At 34.7% G+C, this 17159-nt stretch overlaps 3 protein-coding genes across 3 annotated transcripts; 1 reads left to right on the plus strand and 2 right to left on the minus strand.

Moving 5' to 3' along the window:
* Positions 1–367: 367 nt before the first annotated feature.
* Positions 368–3911, minus strand: LOC136806635 (uncharacterized). Its single transcript, XM_067063222.1, has 5 exons — positions 3875–3911; positions 1706–1893; positions 1249–1307; positions 983–1107; positions 368–536 (listed from the first exon to the last, which is right to left on the minus strand). The coding sequence occupies exons 1-5, from the start codon at positions 3909–3911 to the stop codon at positions 424–426; spliced, it is 522 nt and encodes a 173-aa protein (XP_066919323.1). The 3' UTR covers positions 368–423.
* Positions 3912–8918: 5007 nt separating this feature from the next.
* Positions 8919–13090, plus strand: LOC136806636 (uncharacterized). The gene is made up of 10 exons (XM_067063223.1): positions 8919–9335; positions 9453–9721; positions 9908–10205; positions 10416–10536; positions 10623–10822; positions 11006–11290; positions 11428–11629; positions 11807–11894; positions 12072–12257; positions 12397–13090. Exons 1-10 carry the CDS (start codon positions 8958–8960, stop codon positions 13088–13090), a joined length of 2721 nt encoding a protein of 906 aa, XP_066919324.1. The 5' UTR covers positions 8919–8957.
* A 194-nt stretch (positions 13091–13284) lies between these two features.
* Positions 13285–15291, minus strand: LOC136806633 (bifunctional 3'-5' exonuclease/ATP-dependent helicase WRN-like). Its single transcript, XM_067063220.1, has 2 exons — positions 14927–15291; positions 13285–14673 (listed from the first exon to the last, which is right to left on the minus strand). Exons 1-2 carry the CDS (start codon positions 15232–15234, stop codon positions 13386–13388), a joined length of 1596 nt encoding a protein of 531 aa, XP_066919321.1. The 5' UTR covers positions 15235–15291; the 3' UTR covers positions 13285–13385.
* Between the last annotated feature and the right edge of the window lie 1868 nt (positions 15292–17159).

Consider the following 17159-nt stretch of genomic DNA (forward strand, 5'->3'; position numbering starts at 1 on the left):
TTTTCTGTTGATGATATCGTACCTTTCATTTTAGTTCTATTTTGTTGGTGCATAATGAAAATTAATCTTATTGGTAAGGTTTTAATACAAATTCCGTGTCAAGTTTTTAGTAAAATCATCTTTTTTCCCCCTTTTTCCTTCAGGAGTCAAGGCACCATAACTTTAAAAGCGTACCTCTGGCTTACTTCTATAAATAGAAATTAAAAGCTTTGCATAAAGATGACACAAATTTAAATTCTAAAAACTTTTAAAAAATCAAACTTTAAAAATTTTCTTTGCTTGGAGCTATGACGTTTGTTTTGTAACTAAATTAACTAAAGTTTACAAAATCAGTTACTAAAAAAGGGGAAAGAAAAATGGAAGGTAATTTTGCAGTATTTATTTTTTTCTTTATAACTTTTATAAATCAATCAAATTAAATCATTAGTCCCTCCCCCCACCACCAGATCGATCTGGTGCAGCAACAAGAACAGCTGCAACAGCCTTGCCAATCTCATTTTCATTCGTTTTGTCCATTAATACAGCCATTGTAGCGCCTGAAATGAAAATGAAAATGATAAATTTCACATTTAAGAAATCTTCACTGGTATTAGCTAGATATGCCTCTGGTTAGGTTACCCTTTTCAACCCATTATCCAAGAGTCCCGGTAAGGTTTCCAAAAAAACTCATTATAGATTTCATTTCAAGAGAATTTTGTCAGCAGTGGTGGATGATGAATGAGATTCAAAATTTATGACGGAGAGTGTTTATTTTTTTGGTAATTTGAGTCGAGAAATTTGCAATCTAAAAACTCGAAATATTTGAAATAATCACAGAAAATCAACTGCCCAATGTCTAAGTCTGTATGCATACAGATATGCATAAATTTAGGCTGAACATGAAAAGTTTTCCAATTTACCAGTATGCTTATAACAATGTACTATATTAGGATCTTAGTAGGGCTCAAGTGAGTATAGTTTAACCATGAGGGGTTTCATTTACTAAGAACTGTTTTGAAAAAATTGGTTTCCTTAAATGCCAACTTCTTCTTTCGTTCTGGTACTTTCTTCTCGACTCTGTTGATACCCGCCATATTATAAAAAGCCATCAGTTTGTTGCTCATCACCCTGTAAAAGTAAATTTATTTAAAGGGTCACTTCCTTAACTTTACAAAACCCTTATTCTTTGAAACAAGATGATAAAAGATTAAAATAATTTGTTATTACTATAAAAACCATGCCCATACAAATGTAAAAAGAAATTCTTACCTTTTTAGCATCAGTTTTGCTTTGGTGTCTTTTCCACCAAGCCGACAAAGTATTGTGATCTAATTTGTAGAGAAGAATAAAATTTCCCAAAAATATTTAAATGATATAGGACTGCCCCACGCGCCAACTCCACCCCGGCACCTGCACACCCACTTTACAAACGAAATTTATTAAACTTCTGTTAAACAAGTTGTTTTATCCCAGTGTTAAATCGTTCACTGGTTATATACGGGGGGGTGGGTGCTTGGGCAAAACAGTTGACGGGTATGTTCGAGACATATGGTTAGCCTTGTTCATGTCTGAAATTCTCTCAAACGTCAAAGGGGCACAATTTCATAAGTAGTCACTGAAAGCTTCACAAAATCATAAAAATCGAAATTTTCCCTTTCAAACAGTCACGATTTTGGAAAATTCCAATTAAAAATATGCTAAAAAATAACCAAGAATTGGAGCTTACCAGCTTTTGTCCCTCCTCTAAATCGGCGATTTTGGCATCAAACTCCTCAAAATCGACAAGGTTCTCGAACGGCTCATCGATGTTGAATGTATTTTCAAATTGTAGAGCTCCAGGTTTAGTGTACTTCTCTATGTTTTTGCAAGTATGTTTTATTGTTGCGAGATACTTGGCAATCTGTTGAAGGTAGTCTTAAAAGAAGAAGTGGATGAAAATATTATATGAAAAAATAATATTTAACAACGAAGTAGATCACTCACCTTCCACTATAAATTTTCTATTTTGACGTAAGAGACTTATCCTTTTCAAATCCCAGACTGTATTAAAATTCAAGAAAAATAGACATACACAAGCTGCCCGTATAAAAAGAAAAGGGTAGAGGATACTATGATCAAGTAAGCCAACCAAAATTTATACACCCCTGTCTCAGTGCCCCGGTAGAACTTTTTCCCTCAGTGGGGATGAAAATTTATATTAAAATGCCAATGGGGGATAGAAAATCTATTGTTTCCAGCTCGAAAATTCCAGTGGGGATGGTGTTGGAGTGCAATTTTTTACATTCAGTTTTCAATGGGGATAAAATCATAGAGCAATATCGCAGTAGGGTTGAAATTGTAGGATATTTTTTCCGCCGGGGACGATTTTTTGGCCTATTTTTCCACCGGGGTGGGGGATCCACCGGGTATGTGACAAATAGGGGTGTATTTAAGTACATCCTGATGATGGTTTTTCATAGTTAAGTACTTTTATCAAAAAGTATTTCTGATTGGTTGAAAAAACATGAGAAACGACCTCTTATTGGTCAAAGAAAGACAATATCTATTATTACGACGACACACATGGTTCAAAGAAAATAAATTTGTGCTCAGTCCAGCTACGCTATACAAGTGTCCTTGTTGACTTCCAGGCTACGTAGTTTCTACCCCCCTACATTTAGGGGGGGGGGTCTTGGGTTTTGATGAACCAAAAGCAAGGGGGTGTTAAAAGTATGATATGGGGTCTTCTTAGATATGGGGGATCTTCCTTGAAGTATGACTCTTGTACAATCGTTTCATTTATACTGATTTTCTAAGGGGGGTGTGAAATTTTAGATGAATTTCCTAAGGGGGCGTTCCTCTTACCTAAGGGGGGGGGGGGGGTCTTGACTCCTCTAGAAACTATGGGCTATATTCTGACCCAATTGGACTATTTTTGAGCTTTTAGATTTAAGTCTTAAGTCTAGCGTTAAAACTCTACCCTTTTAACCTAAGTTATAGCACTTGCAATTCGTTTGTCATAGTGTCCTCCTGGGTTGGTTCCCCCTACTAAAAATCGAGATTTTTCTCCATTTCCCCCTCTTTTCTTTCCCCCGCAATATTTCAAAAACTTTCGCCCCTCCCCTCTTTTTTGCATCCCCCAGCTATTTGATGATTTTGTGGTCCCCCATATGGTTAACATAAAAATGCCTTAAATCAAGTTTGAAATTTTGGAAAGCTTGAAAATATAACCTTGAATCTGCTTAAAAAGTGAAATTATAGTGAAAAGTTGATCAGTGAAGTTCCCCCAGTCAAAATTTCCAAAATTTATGGTTTTCCCCCCTCCTTATTCCCCCCCAGCAAGTTTCAATTTTCCCCCATACCTTAAAAAGGGGCAAAATCAGAATCCCCCTTTATAAAGGGGACACTATGGTTTGTAGTGATAAAACTTTGTGGGGAATTTCCCTTTTGTCTCAAATATTCATAGTTCGGAAGGGGGTCACTACCCCCCTACCCTAGAGCAACCCCCCCTACCCTAGGTTCTTCCCCCTTTTAAAATTTGATGCTACCCCCCTCAAAATTTTAAAATCCTACCATAATTCCACCGGTGAAAAAGCAAGAACATTCAGTGTAAATAAGCAAATAATTAGGAAATCTGAATTTGGTGGTGTATGCTTTGATCAAAGGTAAAAGTGAACTTCTTTCAGACTGTGTAACCAGAACTGGTATATATACACTAAATTGAAAATAATTTTCTTTTTTTCTTATCCCCCCCACTTTCTAGATGAACCCCCCCCCTTTCTGAAAACTTCCCTCTTTCTAGAAAAAATTCTCTTACCCCCCCCTTTCTGAGATTTTCTGAACATCGCTACCCCCCCCTTCATAAAGGGGGGGGGGGTGCGAACTATGATATTATGAAAAAGATTGTCGCTCTCACCTATTTCAATTAGGTTGTTAGTTAATGCGTTAATCATCATTTTAACTGTATGAGTTTTTCACTCAAAGAATCAATGTTATAAACAAGCAAAATTTGTTTTTAGATGATGCTGCATTCCCATTGACAGATGCCATTGGGTTTGTCGATCGATTGAAACTTGACAAGAACAAAAATCTTTCCTCCTCTGCAGTGGTAAACTGAGAACTACATGAAATAAATCTCAATTACACTCACCATCCAACTCGCGGCCCTGACAGATTACTTTCACTGAAGTAAAATGCTCAATTACTAAAGAAAGATTTGGTTGCCAATCTCACCAAGAATATTAAAGGTACCAGGGTACCTTGGTTGAATTCGCTTCTGCCTTCGATATCCACAGGCGGATCGACTTGGATGCAAGGCACAAACTCCTTACTGAATTGGCAAAATTTTATTGCACTGATTACGTTCAAGTTGTCAAAGAAAAAAGCAGATCACTGGATCGATTTCAATCTCGATAAAGGATCTAAAGAAAATTGAATGCATTGTCGAAAAAATTATCCAAAAGTTTAAAAATCTCTTTCTCAAATTCTGGAAAGACATATTTAGAAAGATGTTGCCAAAAAATTTTATAAGGATAGGAACAAATTATCAACTCCTCATTATGGAGACCCAATATATTCTTGGGGTATTGAAGGGACAAAAGTTTAACTACAATGAAGCTAGATTACATGTGGAAAAGTAACTTTTTATCATTTTTTAATTTTGATTATGATTTTACTTTTTGCCAAGTTTGCTTTGTTGACATTAATTACTTTAATCGTAGACATTTTAGCAAGACTCATTTTAGCGTTTTAGCGAGTTTTCCCTATTTTCGCTAAAATAAATCTCGCTACAACACGCCGAATCGCCAGATAGCTCAAATTTATCCGCGCGAAATTTCTAGTTATATTAATTACTTTAATCGTAGAAATTTTAGCAAGACTCATTTTAGCGTTTTAGCGAGTTTTCCCTATTTTCGCTAAAATAAATCTCGCTAAAACACGCCGAATCGCCAGATAGCTCAAATTTATCCGCGCGAAATTTCTAGTTATATTGCCTTGATACATTTTTATCAATAGGATGGGTTTCAGTGCAAAGAAATGCTAGAAAACGAAAGCAATCAATAATTTGTCCACGCGAAATTTTTTGAAATCGTGATTCGCTAAAATAAATCCAAAAAATTTTTTCCTAACTCGCTAATATACGCTAAAATAAGTCTCGCTAAAATTTCTACGATTAAAGTAGTCTTTGACTGACGGCCATTCTTGTTGAAAGTGATAGAAAAGGACATTGCAAGGCAATGGACAATCTGCCTCTACTTTCGAGTTGGAAATTTTAGTCTTTGAAAATTTTAGTCTTTGAAAATTAAAGTTGTCTTTCTCGCAGGAAATAACTATCCATCCTAGGAGTTGCAGCTAGCAACAAAACAACAAAAGTTTTTTTTGGCCAGTTTTTGTGGCCTCTTGTCTTTCCAAGTGTGATTGTGTTGCCTTTAGAGTCATTTTATTGGCTTCTCTGAAAGTGCAACCCTCCCTGATTAGCTTGATGTGATCTTTCTTGTACTACTAGACGATGATTCTGTAGAGGGTGTAGGTTTTGATGTTATTTATGTGCCGGACTGCCACCACAACTGATGTGCTGAAATGTCTTAGCTCCAAGATCACCAACATGGCTACATACCAAATTCATCTTTTCGCGCTCGTATGTATTTTTCTCCGATTTGAAGTGTTCCTGTAGAAAAAAAGATTACAATTATGATGCGCTCTATAAGCTACAAGTATTTGTTATTAAAATCATTCAAAGTTCTTTCTTATCAGGGGGGGGGGGTCATGCAGTTACTCCGTGACACTATGATAAGTAAATCCCATTTCGGAAAATTTCTTGTCACACCACAACCACGTCAGCACTAACTCCACTGTCGAGTAACTGTTTTTAGTGCTCTAAAAGGGGTACATCACCCCCATAAAATGGGTAATTTCCAGCTTTTCTAGATATTATATAAGATATACTGGTCGAAATTTTTGTTTGATTTTTGTATTTAGGAATTGTTCGAATAAGTTTACTTGGTTTAAGGGACTATCAAAGCATTCCACGATTTCTTTTTTCATAAATATGTGTAAATATGACAAAAAAATTGTTTTCATGAAAAAATTTCATACATTTTTCCAAAGAAAATTTCAAATTTTTGACGGAAATTTAGGAAAATCTTTCAAAACATTGAAAAATGTGCACTTACTCCATTTTGGAGGAACTGTTTTATAATTTTTTAGTTGTTACACAACCACATACTAAGTGTCATAAGTTCACATAGTAACCTTGTTCTTATCAATAGAAAATCTATGTAATTATTATAAATCTTTACTACACTTTGTTAACTCTGTAGACTAGTGGAAAGTCTTTTCGACAAAAAAGTTAGTAAAATCTTGTATCCTAGCAAAAATTAGCACATACCTTTACGGATTCTCGAAGCGTTATCCAAACAGTGCTTCTTTAGTTGCTGTGTAATATTTTACCGTACCAAAAGAAACCAAGACCAGCTCCTTGAACTCCTCACCATTGTAAGTCCACTTCTTTGAGATGAGGGTGTGGTTCACTGTAATTCCATTTACCACCCTCTACTTCTCTGACTCAAGTTTTTTATTTTTCAGCTTCGTAATAAAGTCTGGTTTAACGGTTGGGGAAAAGTTTTTTATCATACTTTTTTAAATCAACCAATTTAAAACAAGTCCAGTATTCCCCATCGAACAGAAAAGTATTTCATATCCAATTTTAGAGAAAAGATATTTGGTATTTTAACTTCCTTTTTCAATATAATCATACTTTTGAAATATTTCTTCAATAGCCTGTATAATGCTTTATTTTTGCCCACATTTTGCCCATATTCAACACAAAATGAGTTTTTCAGATTGAACAAATAATAAGAAAAACTTTGTATATACATAAGGGTTTATTAACCATTAGTGGCTCTCGAGCCAAAAGGTTATACTCTTGTAGAAAAGCACCTTTTTCACTGTAATCCTGTGTTAAGCTAGAGCTAATAAGGCTATTAATCAAAGATCAATATTATTTGTTTTGCATAACTATAACATCAAATCAGAAACTAAATCACATCTCAAGATGGATTATTAGAAGAAGAAGAAATCAGAATCTTTAAAATTCAAATTTTGATGGGTTTTTCAGGTTATATACTACAATTAACCGAAAAGTAACCTCAAAAATCACACCAAATCTTCCATATTTTTTGCCCCTTTTTTGACCAAGTGTTGCCATGTCAGTATAGAGAGTATCTTCTCAAGTTTTTAGAGGTTAAATTTCATTACTAACTACAACTTTTCTATTTTAGGTAAATATACGCTAAAAATCGACAATTTGTTACACTTTTATTTTCAATTGTAATTTTTTCTTAGATAATAAAAATATTCCAAAATATTTGAAACTTTGTTTATTTATTCCATGTAAAGCACTTAACCTTTTGGACGCTCCAATAGCTTCTCATCTGTAAATATAAGAGACCGGATTCGAACCAGCTATCTTTTAGGTTAAATTCCTCAACCGAGAACGTTTTGAATTGCAATCTTTGCTTTAATATCTTTTTAAAATTCAAGACTAATCTTTTGGTCCTCTTTCGAAGCATTCAAAAGTAGATGTGATAGAGTGGTATAGAATGAATTAGACACACTTTTTTATGTTTATGATGTGTATATACAATGTGTTTAAAAATCTCGTCTTTCTGTTAAAGCCATATACATTTAAAAAATATGGTCCAAAATGAGAACCAAAGTAAATATCTATATGTCATAAAATCTCAAGATGTCAAAAAGAACATAAGAACGCATAGGAATTGGAGTTTCAGTCTTTTAAGAAAATTTTAAACATGAATGTATCCCTTGAAAAAGAATGAACAAAACATAGGATCCACCCCCCCCCCCCCCCTCCCAGAGATTTGGGGGTACCTAAAAAATAGTGTTAAAAAAGTCAGGTACTTGGAAGTATTCTTAAATTTGGTGGGTACCTGATATGTTTGGGGGTACCTGCATTTTCATTAGTGGGGGTGTGGGCTGTTGTTTTTGTATGAAGTCATCATCCTTGAATTCCTTGAAACCCTTGAAACACCTTTGCAAAGTCAATATTATTTTGGGGACCCTAGCCAGGAAACACTGGCTAAAATTTCCCTATCTTACAAAGTGATGAGGGAAATAGTAGCCAGGTCTAATTCACAAGTTTGAATTTTGTAACTGCCACTTTTTTTGACACTTCAATCAATTTCAAAAACAATAGCAGAAACAAATTCGCATATATTAAAGATTAAAGATGGCAGAAAAAATCAAAACAAAACTCAAAATGGCCGACTTCCTAAGATGAAAACAGTAGGAATTGATATTTGATGTACTGTTTTCAGTAAATAAGTGGCTTTTATAAGCTAATCCTTTTTGAAAATATTATAGATTAAAACTTACCATTCCCTTATATATTTATATTTTTTTACGTCCGAGACACACAAAAAGGAAATCATGCAAAAAGTTGAAAGTTTCTGCGAAGAAATAAGTGTTAATTTTAAGCTAAAAAACTTGTTCCTTGCTAGAGGTGCTTTTCCTTCGGCCATTTTGCCTTCCCTTTGAAATCTGTTCGCTTTCGTTTTGAAAGAATGTTTTGATATCCTTGGTTGTCTTAGCCCATGATTTGTTCAAGGTTTAGATAGGTGTCTATTATAATAATGTTTGACCAGGGCTTTGTTTTGATCTTCGAAGCGATGGGAAGAAGTTAAGCGGAAGCAAATCAGATCTCTCTAGAAGTTGATTATCTTTATTAACGTAATTTTTCAAACAAAAGTGTTTTTTCTAATTATTATAATTATATCTTAATTAAGTTTTATTTATATTAGAGAAGTTTTGATATTTCTATTGATTTCAATAAATTTATATCTAAGATATTACTTTGATTATCATACTTGCTTTCCACTTTCGATATCACGAACGCACGCGGGGAAATTTTTTCTCTTTCGCTTCAAAAACAAATTCCTCTCTCTCTAACCGCAAATCGTATTAAATGTCATTGTGTCATCATGGCTTCAAATTTCAATTATATTGAACGTCCAGCAAACAATAGCAATTATTGCAGATTTTGTAATCGCCCATATAAGGAATATAGAGATAAGAACAACAAAATAAAGCATGAATCTAGGGCAAATCTTTTCAATCAAAAAGGAGATAAGCCCTCTTTGAAACAAAGGCTTTCAGCTGTAAATATATTGATAGAAGATGACCCGAATCTCTCTCCATCGATTTGTGATAAATGCGAGAATAAGATTAAAAAGTTGGAGGAGGCAGAAAACATCAAGAACGGTTGGTCGGGAGTCAAAAGAAAACGTGAAAGTCAAGATCAAAATGATGGCGCGCCTTCGAAAAAATCAAAAATCGAATCGCCCGAAGACAATTTAAAGGTTTGCAAAGTTTCCGAGAATTTTTTTTATGGCTTTCCGATTAATATTTTCATTAAATCAAATATGAATTTGTGAATTAATTAATGCTAATTAGAATAATTTTTTTCTTTTTGGTAGCGAATTGTTGTGCAATTAGATGACGTGAATGACATTTCCAAGGCATGTTATAACGAGTTCGCGAATATGAAAGCTTTGGATTCAAATGACTTAGATTCTATAGTGAAGTTCGATGATGTAGAAGCGTGCAAGAAAGTAGATGAGCTCTGTCCGGTTTTGTCAAACGCTTTGAAAGGTGCTATGGGAGGAAAACATCTGAAATTGGATGGGGAATCACCTTCAGATCATGCTATACGCACGCTGTGCTATGGTGCCATTCTGAAGGCTAGGTATATACTAATCATTACAATTCAGCATTCCATACGGCGCTACTAAATTTCGAAAAAACCCTAAAATTTCCATTTTCATCAATAAAATCACCGAGATTTCCTAATTTACCATATACCAGATTTATATATGGTGACATAGCTAAGATTAAGAATATTATATGTCATAGCATCCTCTTATCGTTTTAGACATCCAAAAGGCAAAAACGCTGTAGCGACACGAAACGATCAGCTATTGAGTTCGGCAGGGGCTAGTAAGAGATCGTATGCTTGGTTTAACAAGATGGGAATATCAAATGCCTACAGCACCAAGGTTGCAAAAAGTGGGGATTTCGGAAAAGGTTACGATACACAGGCTCTACGTTGGAAAGCAGAAATCGAAAAAGACTACAGTGAAATAAAAACCATTCAGGAAAGTAATGCTTGTTCGTTCAAAGAAGCAACCGAAATTCGACGCTTGACGAATCCCTTACCATTTCTCTATAAGGTACCATTCTCTCTTAGTTTAATATTCGAATCTTTTGAGCAGCTAGTACAGTTTTAGGCAAAAGTCCATTCCACTTAAGTTGGAAACCTTGTCAGCGTAATTGGACTCTAGTTACCAATTGGTAGTAAAAAAACTGCTAAAACTTAAATGGGATGGACTTTAAATTAAATTGAGACCAAGAGGAAAGTTAATATCTGAATTTTTCTCTAGATCATCGGAGATAATCTTGATATTGAAAAGACAGCAAGGCATCAAGGCATCAAAAATCGAAATACGAGCCTTCACTGGTTTCACTACATGGCAGTTCTTCATAGATTACATTCAACACAAGGTATGAAACCAATTATTGAGCCTCGTGTTAAAACAATAAAATTAATTGTGTTCTTATTTTTAGTGTTTTCCTCGTTTATTTTTCAGCCAACAGAACACTAGAAGAATACCAGAAAATGCCGATATTTCCGAACTCAGACACGCAAGATGTACTTTCGAAAACTTTCAAGATTTTAATTGCAAGGAGTATCGTGACATTTATTCCAGCCTTTAAATTTCTCAGAAAAAACGTTTGTTGGCACATCCCACACGACTTCTGGCAAGAAATGGCCCAAAAATCTATAGTTGTAAGTTTTAGGCGAATATAATAATGATAACTTTTAGCCTTTAAAAGAGACCTTCTTCAAAATAAGGCTGATATAAATACAGTTGATGAAAGTTACGAAGAATAAATTTTACTTTTAAAAACTTGCAATATATACCTAAAAAATTAAATATAACTCATTATGTACTAAAATTTTTTATCTCAGGTACCTCTTGGATTGCTATTTCATGCAGAAAATTCGACATCTGAAATCATTCAAATTCTCAAGAAAGTACAAGAAGGCTATGTCCCTATGGCAACGGAGACTGACGAGGACGGAGAGATAATCAAACACATTATATTTGCCCTGGCATTTGGTGGTGATCAATTGACCGAGGAAAGGATCTTTAATGCTCAGCAAGGTTTTATAGACGCTCGTAACGATTACGAAATGCTTCAAGGTCTCAAACCAGCATATGAAGACTGGCACCTAAAACGTACACTGTATGAGGTAATTAGAAAATACTCTGTTAATAAAGCTAATATAATAAAATCACAACAAAATATCCTATTGAAAAAATTAAAAAAATGCTAAAAATAAAAAGGAATAGACTAATACACCAATCAAATGTAACATTCATTTCTCAGGTAAAAGAGACAATTTTTCGAACACGAGACTCTGGCGCTCAGCATGGAACAACGCAATGGAACATGAACGTATCAGATAATTCGAATGCAAAAAAAGGAGCAAAAGAAGACTTCAATGCTGTAAAAGAGTTTACTGATATTGAAACAGATTCATTGATTGTCTCAGCTGCAATGACTCATTTCGGAATGAACAAAATTGATGGTAAAAATTTAGGGATAAAAGAAAAATTTGAAATTAGTTTTTAGTTTGAATAACAAAAATCGCAGAGAAATACTGAAGGATTGATTTTATATACAGTAAAAAATTCCGATAAAATAGAAACATACTACTTTTAAAAAAGTCAAATAATATATTACATTAATACCATTTCTATTACAGATGATATAATCCCTAAAGAAATAAAAGATGGTGGTGAAAAGGAAAAGTTTGAGTGGTTACAAGGTCATGTAGAAGAGATCTTTAACAAGTAGGTAAAATTTTGCTTTGTGAAAAAAGTTGGGCTAAAATGCTTATCCAAAAATTCAATTTCATAAAAGAAACTTATATTGGTAAATAATAAATTGATATAACTTGATGATTGTCATTTAAATTTCAAACAAGGTATAGGCATGAATTGAAAATGTATTTCATTTATAATTTTCAGATATACTGCAACATACGATATCGATATGGCAGCTGGTAAAGAAATATCAAAACCTGATAGTAATGAGATCAAAAACATCACACTCTATTTCTGTGGGAAGTGTCCAGAGGAAAAAAGGTTTAAGAAACCATTCAAAACAACTGCTGGTCGAAATAAGCATGAGCAAAAGAAACATTCATACCAAAGGTAAATCATAACTTCTAGAAACAATATCTAATCAATTTTGACTTCATATATTATAAAATTATACATGAAAAAATAATACTACAGCTATATCAAAGACTATGAAATTATTCTAAAATTTGAATTACTTTATCTACTTCAGGAGTGATGATAAAGCTATGGAAGTCGAGGAGGAAGAAACAGAGCCTATAAACCACAGGCTAAGTTACCAAAAAGCTCTCCTAACATTCAATCTACTTCTTCGATCAATTAACGATTCCATAAAGGAAGGAGATGGAGAACGTTTATTTGATTTTTTTCGTGTTGCATTGTTATACTTCAAATGTTATGGCCGCACAAAATATGCCCACACCGTCATCAAATCCTTGTTCCGGATTCAGATGGAGCCAAGTGCAGCATTTTTCCTTATCTGGGAACGTTTTGTGAATACCCGTGGAATGAGAGGCTGCAATATCAGCATGGATCTACACCTTGAGCATTTGAATAATTTCTTGAAAGAGCTTCTCCGAGATTTAAGGGGCAACTTGGATCAAAATAATGCAGATAGGGTTTCAAAATCTGTAAATAACTTGTACACAATCGTCCAAAATTTTGAAAAGAAAATGGAAATAAAAAAACAAGTCTCTTCAAGAAACAAGGCTAAATTATCAGAAGATGTCAGAAATCTAAGTGCAAAATTTCTGGAAGATAACATTTTTGCAGAAGACCCAAGAAAACAAAGCAGTTATGACTCTTTCCCAAAATTTAATGAAGAAACCCTTGCACCATTAGACATGGACACCCTCCTGAAGTGGGCCAAAGATAAGAAGGCCGAATGTGAACGCATTTATCAATAGAATATAGATCTTGTTCATATAGATTTGTGGAATTTGACCAAAATTTGACCAAAATCTGCAAATTAAAAGTCCCCTGAGAATGAAACTTTACTCTTTAAAAATTTGTTTTAATTTAAAAATTTGGCTGAAATTCCTTCTATGATGAATAAGGTTGTCGAAATTTATACACACCAAAATACATTAAAAGTGTGACATTGAAACTTGGAAATTTCTTTTCTTAAGCCCTTTTAAGTTTTTATAAAAATGTAAAATGATATGTAAATAGTAACCAAAGGTGTAAAGATATGTACCAACTTTATAAATAATCATTTTCGAGATCTGTATCAATATCAGAATATTCATAGTCTGAAAATGTATACTTTTCAATATTAGTATCTGTTTTCTTTACGATTGGTTCGATTTCCATGTCAATATCAAACAGATCATTCAGATTTTTATCAGAATAAAAATTACATATAATCTCAAAAACACATCCAGCCACGTTTGAATCAAGTATGCTCAAGTTGTCCATCAAAAATTTTGGAGAGTCTATGTATTCCAGATTATTTAAAATTTCTTCAACGATTTTCTCTGTTAAGCCACTCATTGCAGAGGATGGAAAGTTCAAATTTTCTGATAAGCAGTTTCTGTGATAGTCTTTCAATAGAGTTCTGATAGATGCTTTATCTTTTTCGGAAACTTCCCTGATAGACACTTTTGGAGATGGCATGAAAAAATCATTTTCTTCTTCAAATGGAAATAGAGTGGTATGGTCTGTATCACATGTACAGGATGACGAACAAATCGAACAACAGGTATGTCCAATCTCAAGTGGTGGGACATTGTTTGATTCACTGAACGGAGAAAATAATTCAGTGCGGAGACATACATCCTTTGATTTAATGTATGCCTTCATTTTCTCGTTGATTTTTTTGTTTGCCGATGGATAGCTGTACAACACTGCATGGCAGTTTGGGTCACCGTTTCTGCCAGCACGACCAATTTGTTGACAATAGTCAACCAGGGAATAGGCAGGTCCAAAATGACAAACATACTGAAGATTTTTGACATTGATACCACAACCAATTGCACTAGTTGCAATCACCACTCTGGGAAGCTGCTCGTCACTTGTAAGGGACTTCAAACATCTGTTTTTAACAAATTCTGGACTGTCTGCATGAAACATATTTATCAACAAATTATTTGGGTCCTTGATGCCATTGACGTACATATCGAGTCCCAGAACTGAAGTGAACTGGCCAAACAACCAGGAGACAAGATTTTGGGAATTGCAATAGATCAAAACTTTCGAACATTCACTCTTCCTTTCAACCAACCACTTCATAAGCCAGTTGAAACAACTCACTGACTTTGCTTTAATTGGCACAATGGAGAGTCGTATGTTAGATCGATCACTGCATGAGTGGATTAGCCTCATATATTTTGACATGGAACAGCAAGCTTTGACAATGTCAGCAAAGTCAATATCAATCGTTGCGCTTAACGCCAGAATTGGTACTTTCTCGGCACAAAATGAGCGGATTTCCCCTATGCGTCCAAATGCTTCACGAAATGCACTTTCACTTGATGATTCGGCAAGACCCCTATATTAACGAAAAATAAAACTTAGTATAGAAAAAGCAAGATTCTTTTTAAAAAATAACCTGTTATTGGAAAGAACGCAAAAGAATTCTAGAAAGACATATAAGGAACTTGAAAAAAGCAGCCAGATTTTGCTTGAAGTCGCTTGGAAAGTTTCTAATCTCATCCACCAAAGTTTGCATGTGTGAATTGTGGTCTAATATAGCTAAATGTGGATAAAACCAATAATTTACGACAGTAAAAAATTATACCTACCAGGCAACTTTATGAGCTTCATCAACCACGACACATACAAGGTTTCGTCTAAAATAGCTTGATGCCAACATTTCCTTCACTGGAGTTGAAAGCCACAACTCAGGAATTCCAAATATTAGATTGAATCCACCACCTTTGATGGAATCTACAGTATTGTGACTGTCCAAACTACAGCCTTTTATCTGCAGAAAAGTTTCCAACTCTTTAATTTCGTCAAGCTGGTTTCTGATGAGTGACTTTAATGGTGAAATAACAATAACCAATGGGTTTGTGGCCATGTTCATCTCAACAAATAAAGCTGGCAACATTTGATATATCAGGCTTTTGCCATAAGAAGTTGGCAATATTGCAAGAGTATCTTTCCCATTTACAATATTTTAATAATAATAATAATAATAATGTATACAAGTTCAAGGCACACGAGGGCCTCTGAGAACCGGATCTTGATTACAATTGTCTTGTCTCGAATCTTTTCGGATGTTTTTTCCAAGCTTCGTTGAGTCTTTCTTTAAAGATTTTGACAGTCTTTGCCTACAACGTATCTTGGTAATCTATTCCAGTTTGGTATACTCCTGTAAAAGAACGAGTTGGTTTGTGCGCCTCGGAATCCATCTTTACCAAAATTTGGTATCAGCTCATCTTTGTGTCTCCTGTTCGGACGTGTTCGAGTCGATAATTTACTTGGAAGAGTATTTTTATCGTAGTAGTGGAGATGTTTGTATACTTGGACCATATCACAAAAGAGTCTCCTGAATTCAAGCGTGGGGAGGTCAAGTATGCGCAAACGTTCTTCATATGACATATCTTTGCAGATAGGCACGAGTTTTGTGGCGCGTCTTTGTACACCCTCGATCAAATTAACATATTTTCGAAGTTTAGGTGACCATACCGACTGAGCATACTCCAAGTGCGGACGGACAAATGAAGTATATAGTACTAGGAAGATGGATGGATTCAGATGTTCAAAGCTCCTGTTAATCACTCCTAGTATTGAATTTGCCTTCTTTACCTGCTTTGCAATATGCTCCTCGAATGTAAGTTCTGAGTCGATCACAATCCCAAGATCTTTCTCTTCAAAAACATGTTCAAGCTGATTTCCATCCAAACAATATGGATAGGCATGTTTGATGTCAGAGAATTTGCCAATAGTTAGTACGTGACATTTGTCGGGATGGAAATTTAATAACCATTCTTTCGACCACTTAACTAGCGCGTCTATATCCTGTTGAATGGAAATAGAGTCTTCGATAGTGTTGACCTCTTGGAAGATTTTGGTGTCATCAGCAAAAAGGAGTATAAATGATGATATCACTCTTTCAGGAAGATCGTTGATGTAAAGAACGAACAATAACGGTCCAAGGACACTACCCTGTGGGATACCACTAACCACGTGATCCGTTGTCGAAAATGATTTATTTACTTTCACTGATTGGGTTCGTCCATTTAAAAATGATTTTACCCAAGACATTATCGGACCATCTATGCCGTATGCTAATAGTTTCTGGCATAAACGACGATGAGGTACAGTGTCAAAGGCCTTTGCGAAATCAAAATAGATACTATCAATCACTTTTCCCTCCGATGTACTTTCACAGCACGTATCCAAGTAATACAACAGTTGCGTAACGGTGGATCGATTTTTGATGAAACCATATTGCTTGTTCGATAAAAGATGTTGATCAAGAAGATGCTCCATAATATGCTTTCTCACTATTGACTCCATCAGTTTGCATACTATTGATGTCAAGCTTACAGGTCGATAATTTACTGCAAGATTTTGAGCACCTTTGTTCTTATATATGGGTATTACGTGAGCTTCTTTCCAATCCTTTGGTAGAGACCCTTCCTTTAATGATGTGTTCATTATTACTGCAAGAGGTTCAGAGACGTAGTCAGATAACGAAAGTAGCATCTTAGGATGTATTCCATCAGGACCAAATGATTTATTTTGATTTAGATGTTTTATTTCGATCTGGATCATCATTTCTTTTGTTATATGGATTTCATCGATTACGGACTCAGTTCTTTTCTCGAAGTCCGGTAGCTCCCCAGGAGGCTCTCTTGTGAAAACACTGCAGAATTGACGTTGAAGTATATTCGCCTTTTCATGGTCTTCATGTTTCAAAGAATTTTTGTCATTTGGTGCCTCAAGTAATGATGATACCGTACTGGAAGATTTCATTTTGCTCCTGACATGTGACCAGAAAACTTTTGGTTTTGTTTTTGAATTGCT

This window comes from Clytia hemisphaerica, unplaced genomic scaffold, assembly GCF_902728285.1.
Source record: "Clytia hemisphaerica strain Z4C2 unplaced genomic scaffold, Clytia hemisphaerica genome assembly, whole genome shotgun sequence".
NCBI classification, from domain to species: Eukaryota; Metazoa; Cnidaria; class Hydrozoa; order Leptothecata; family Clytiidae; genus Clytia; species Clytia hemisphaerica.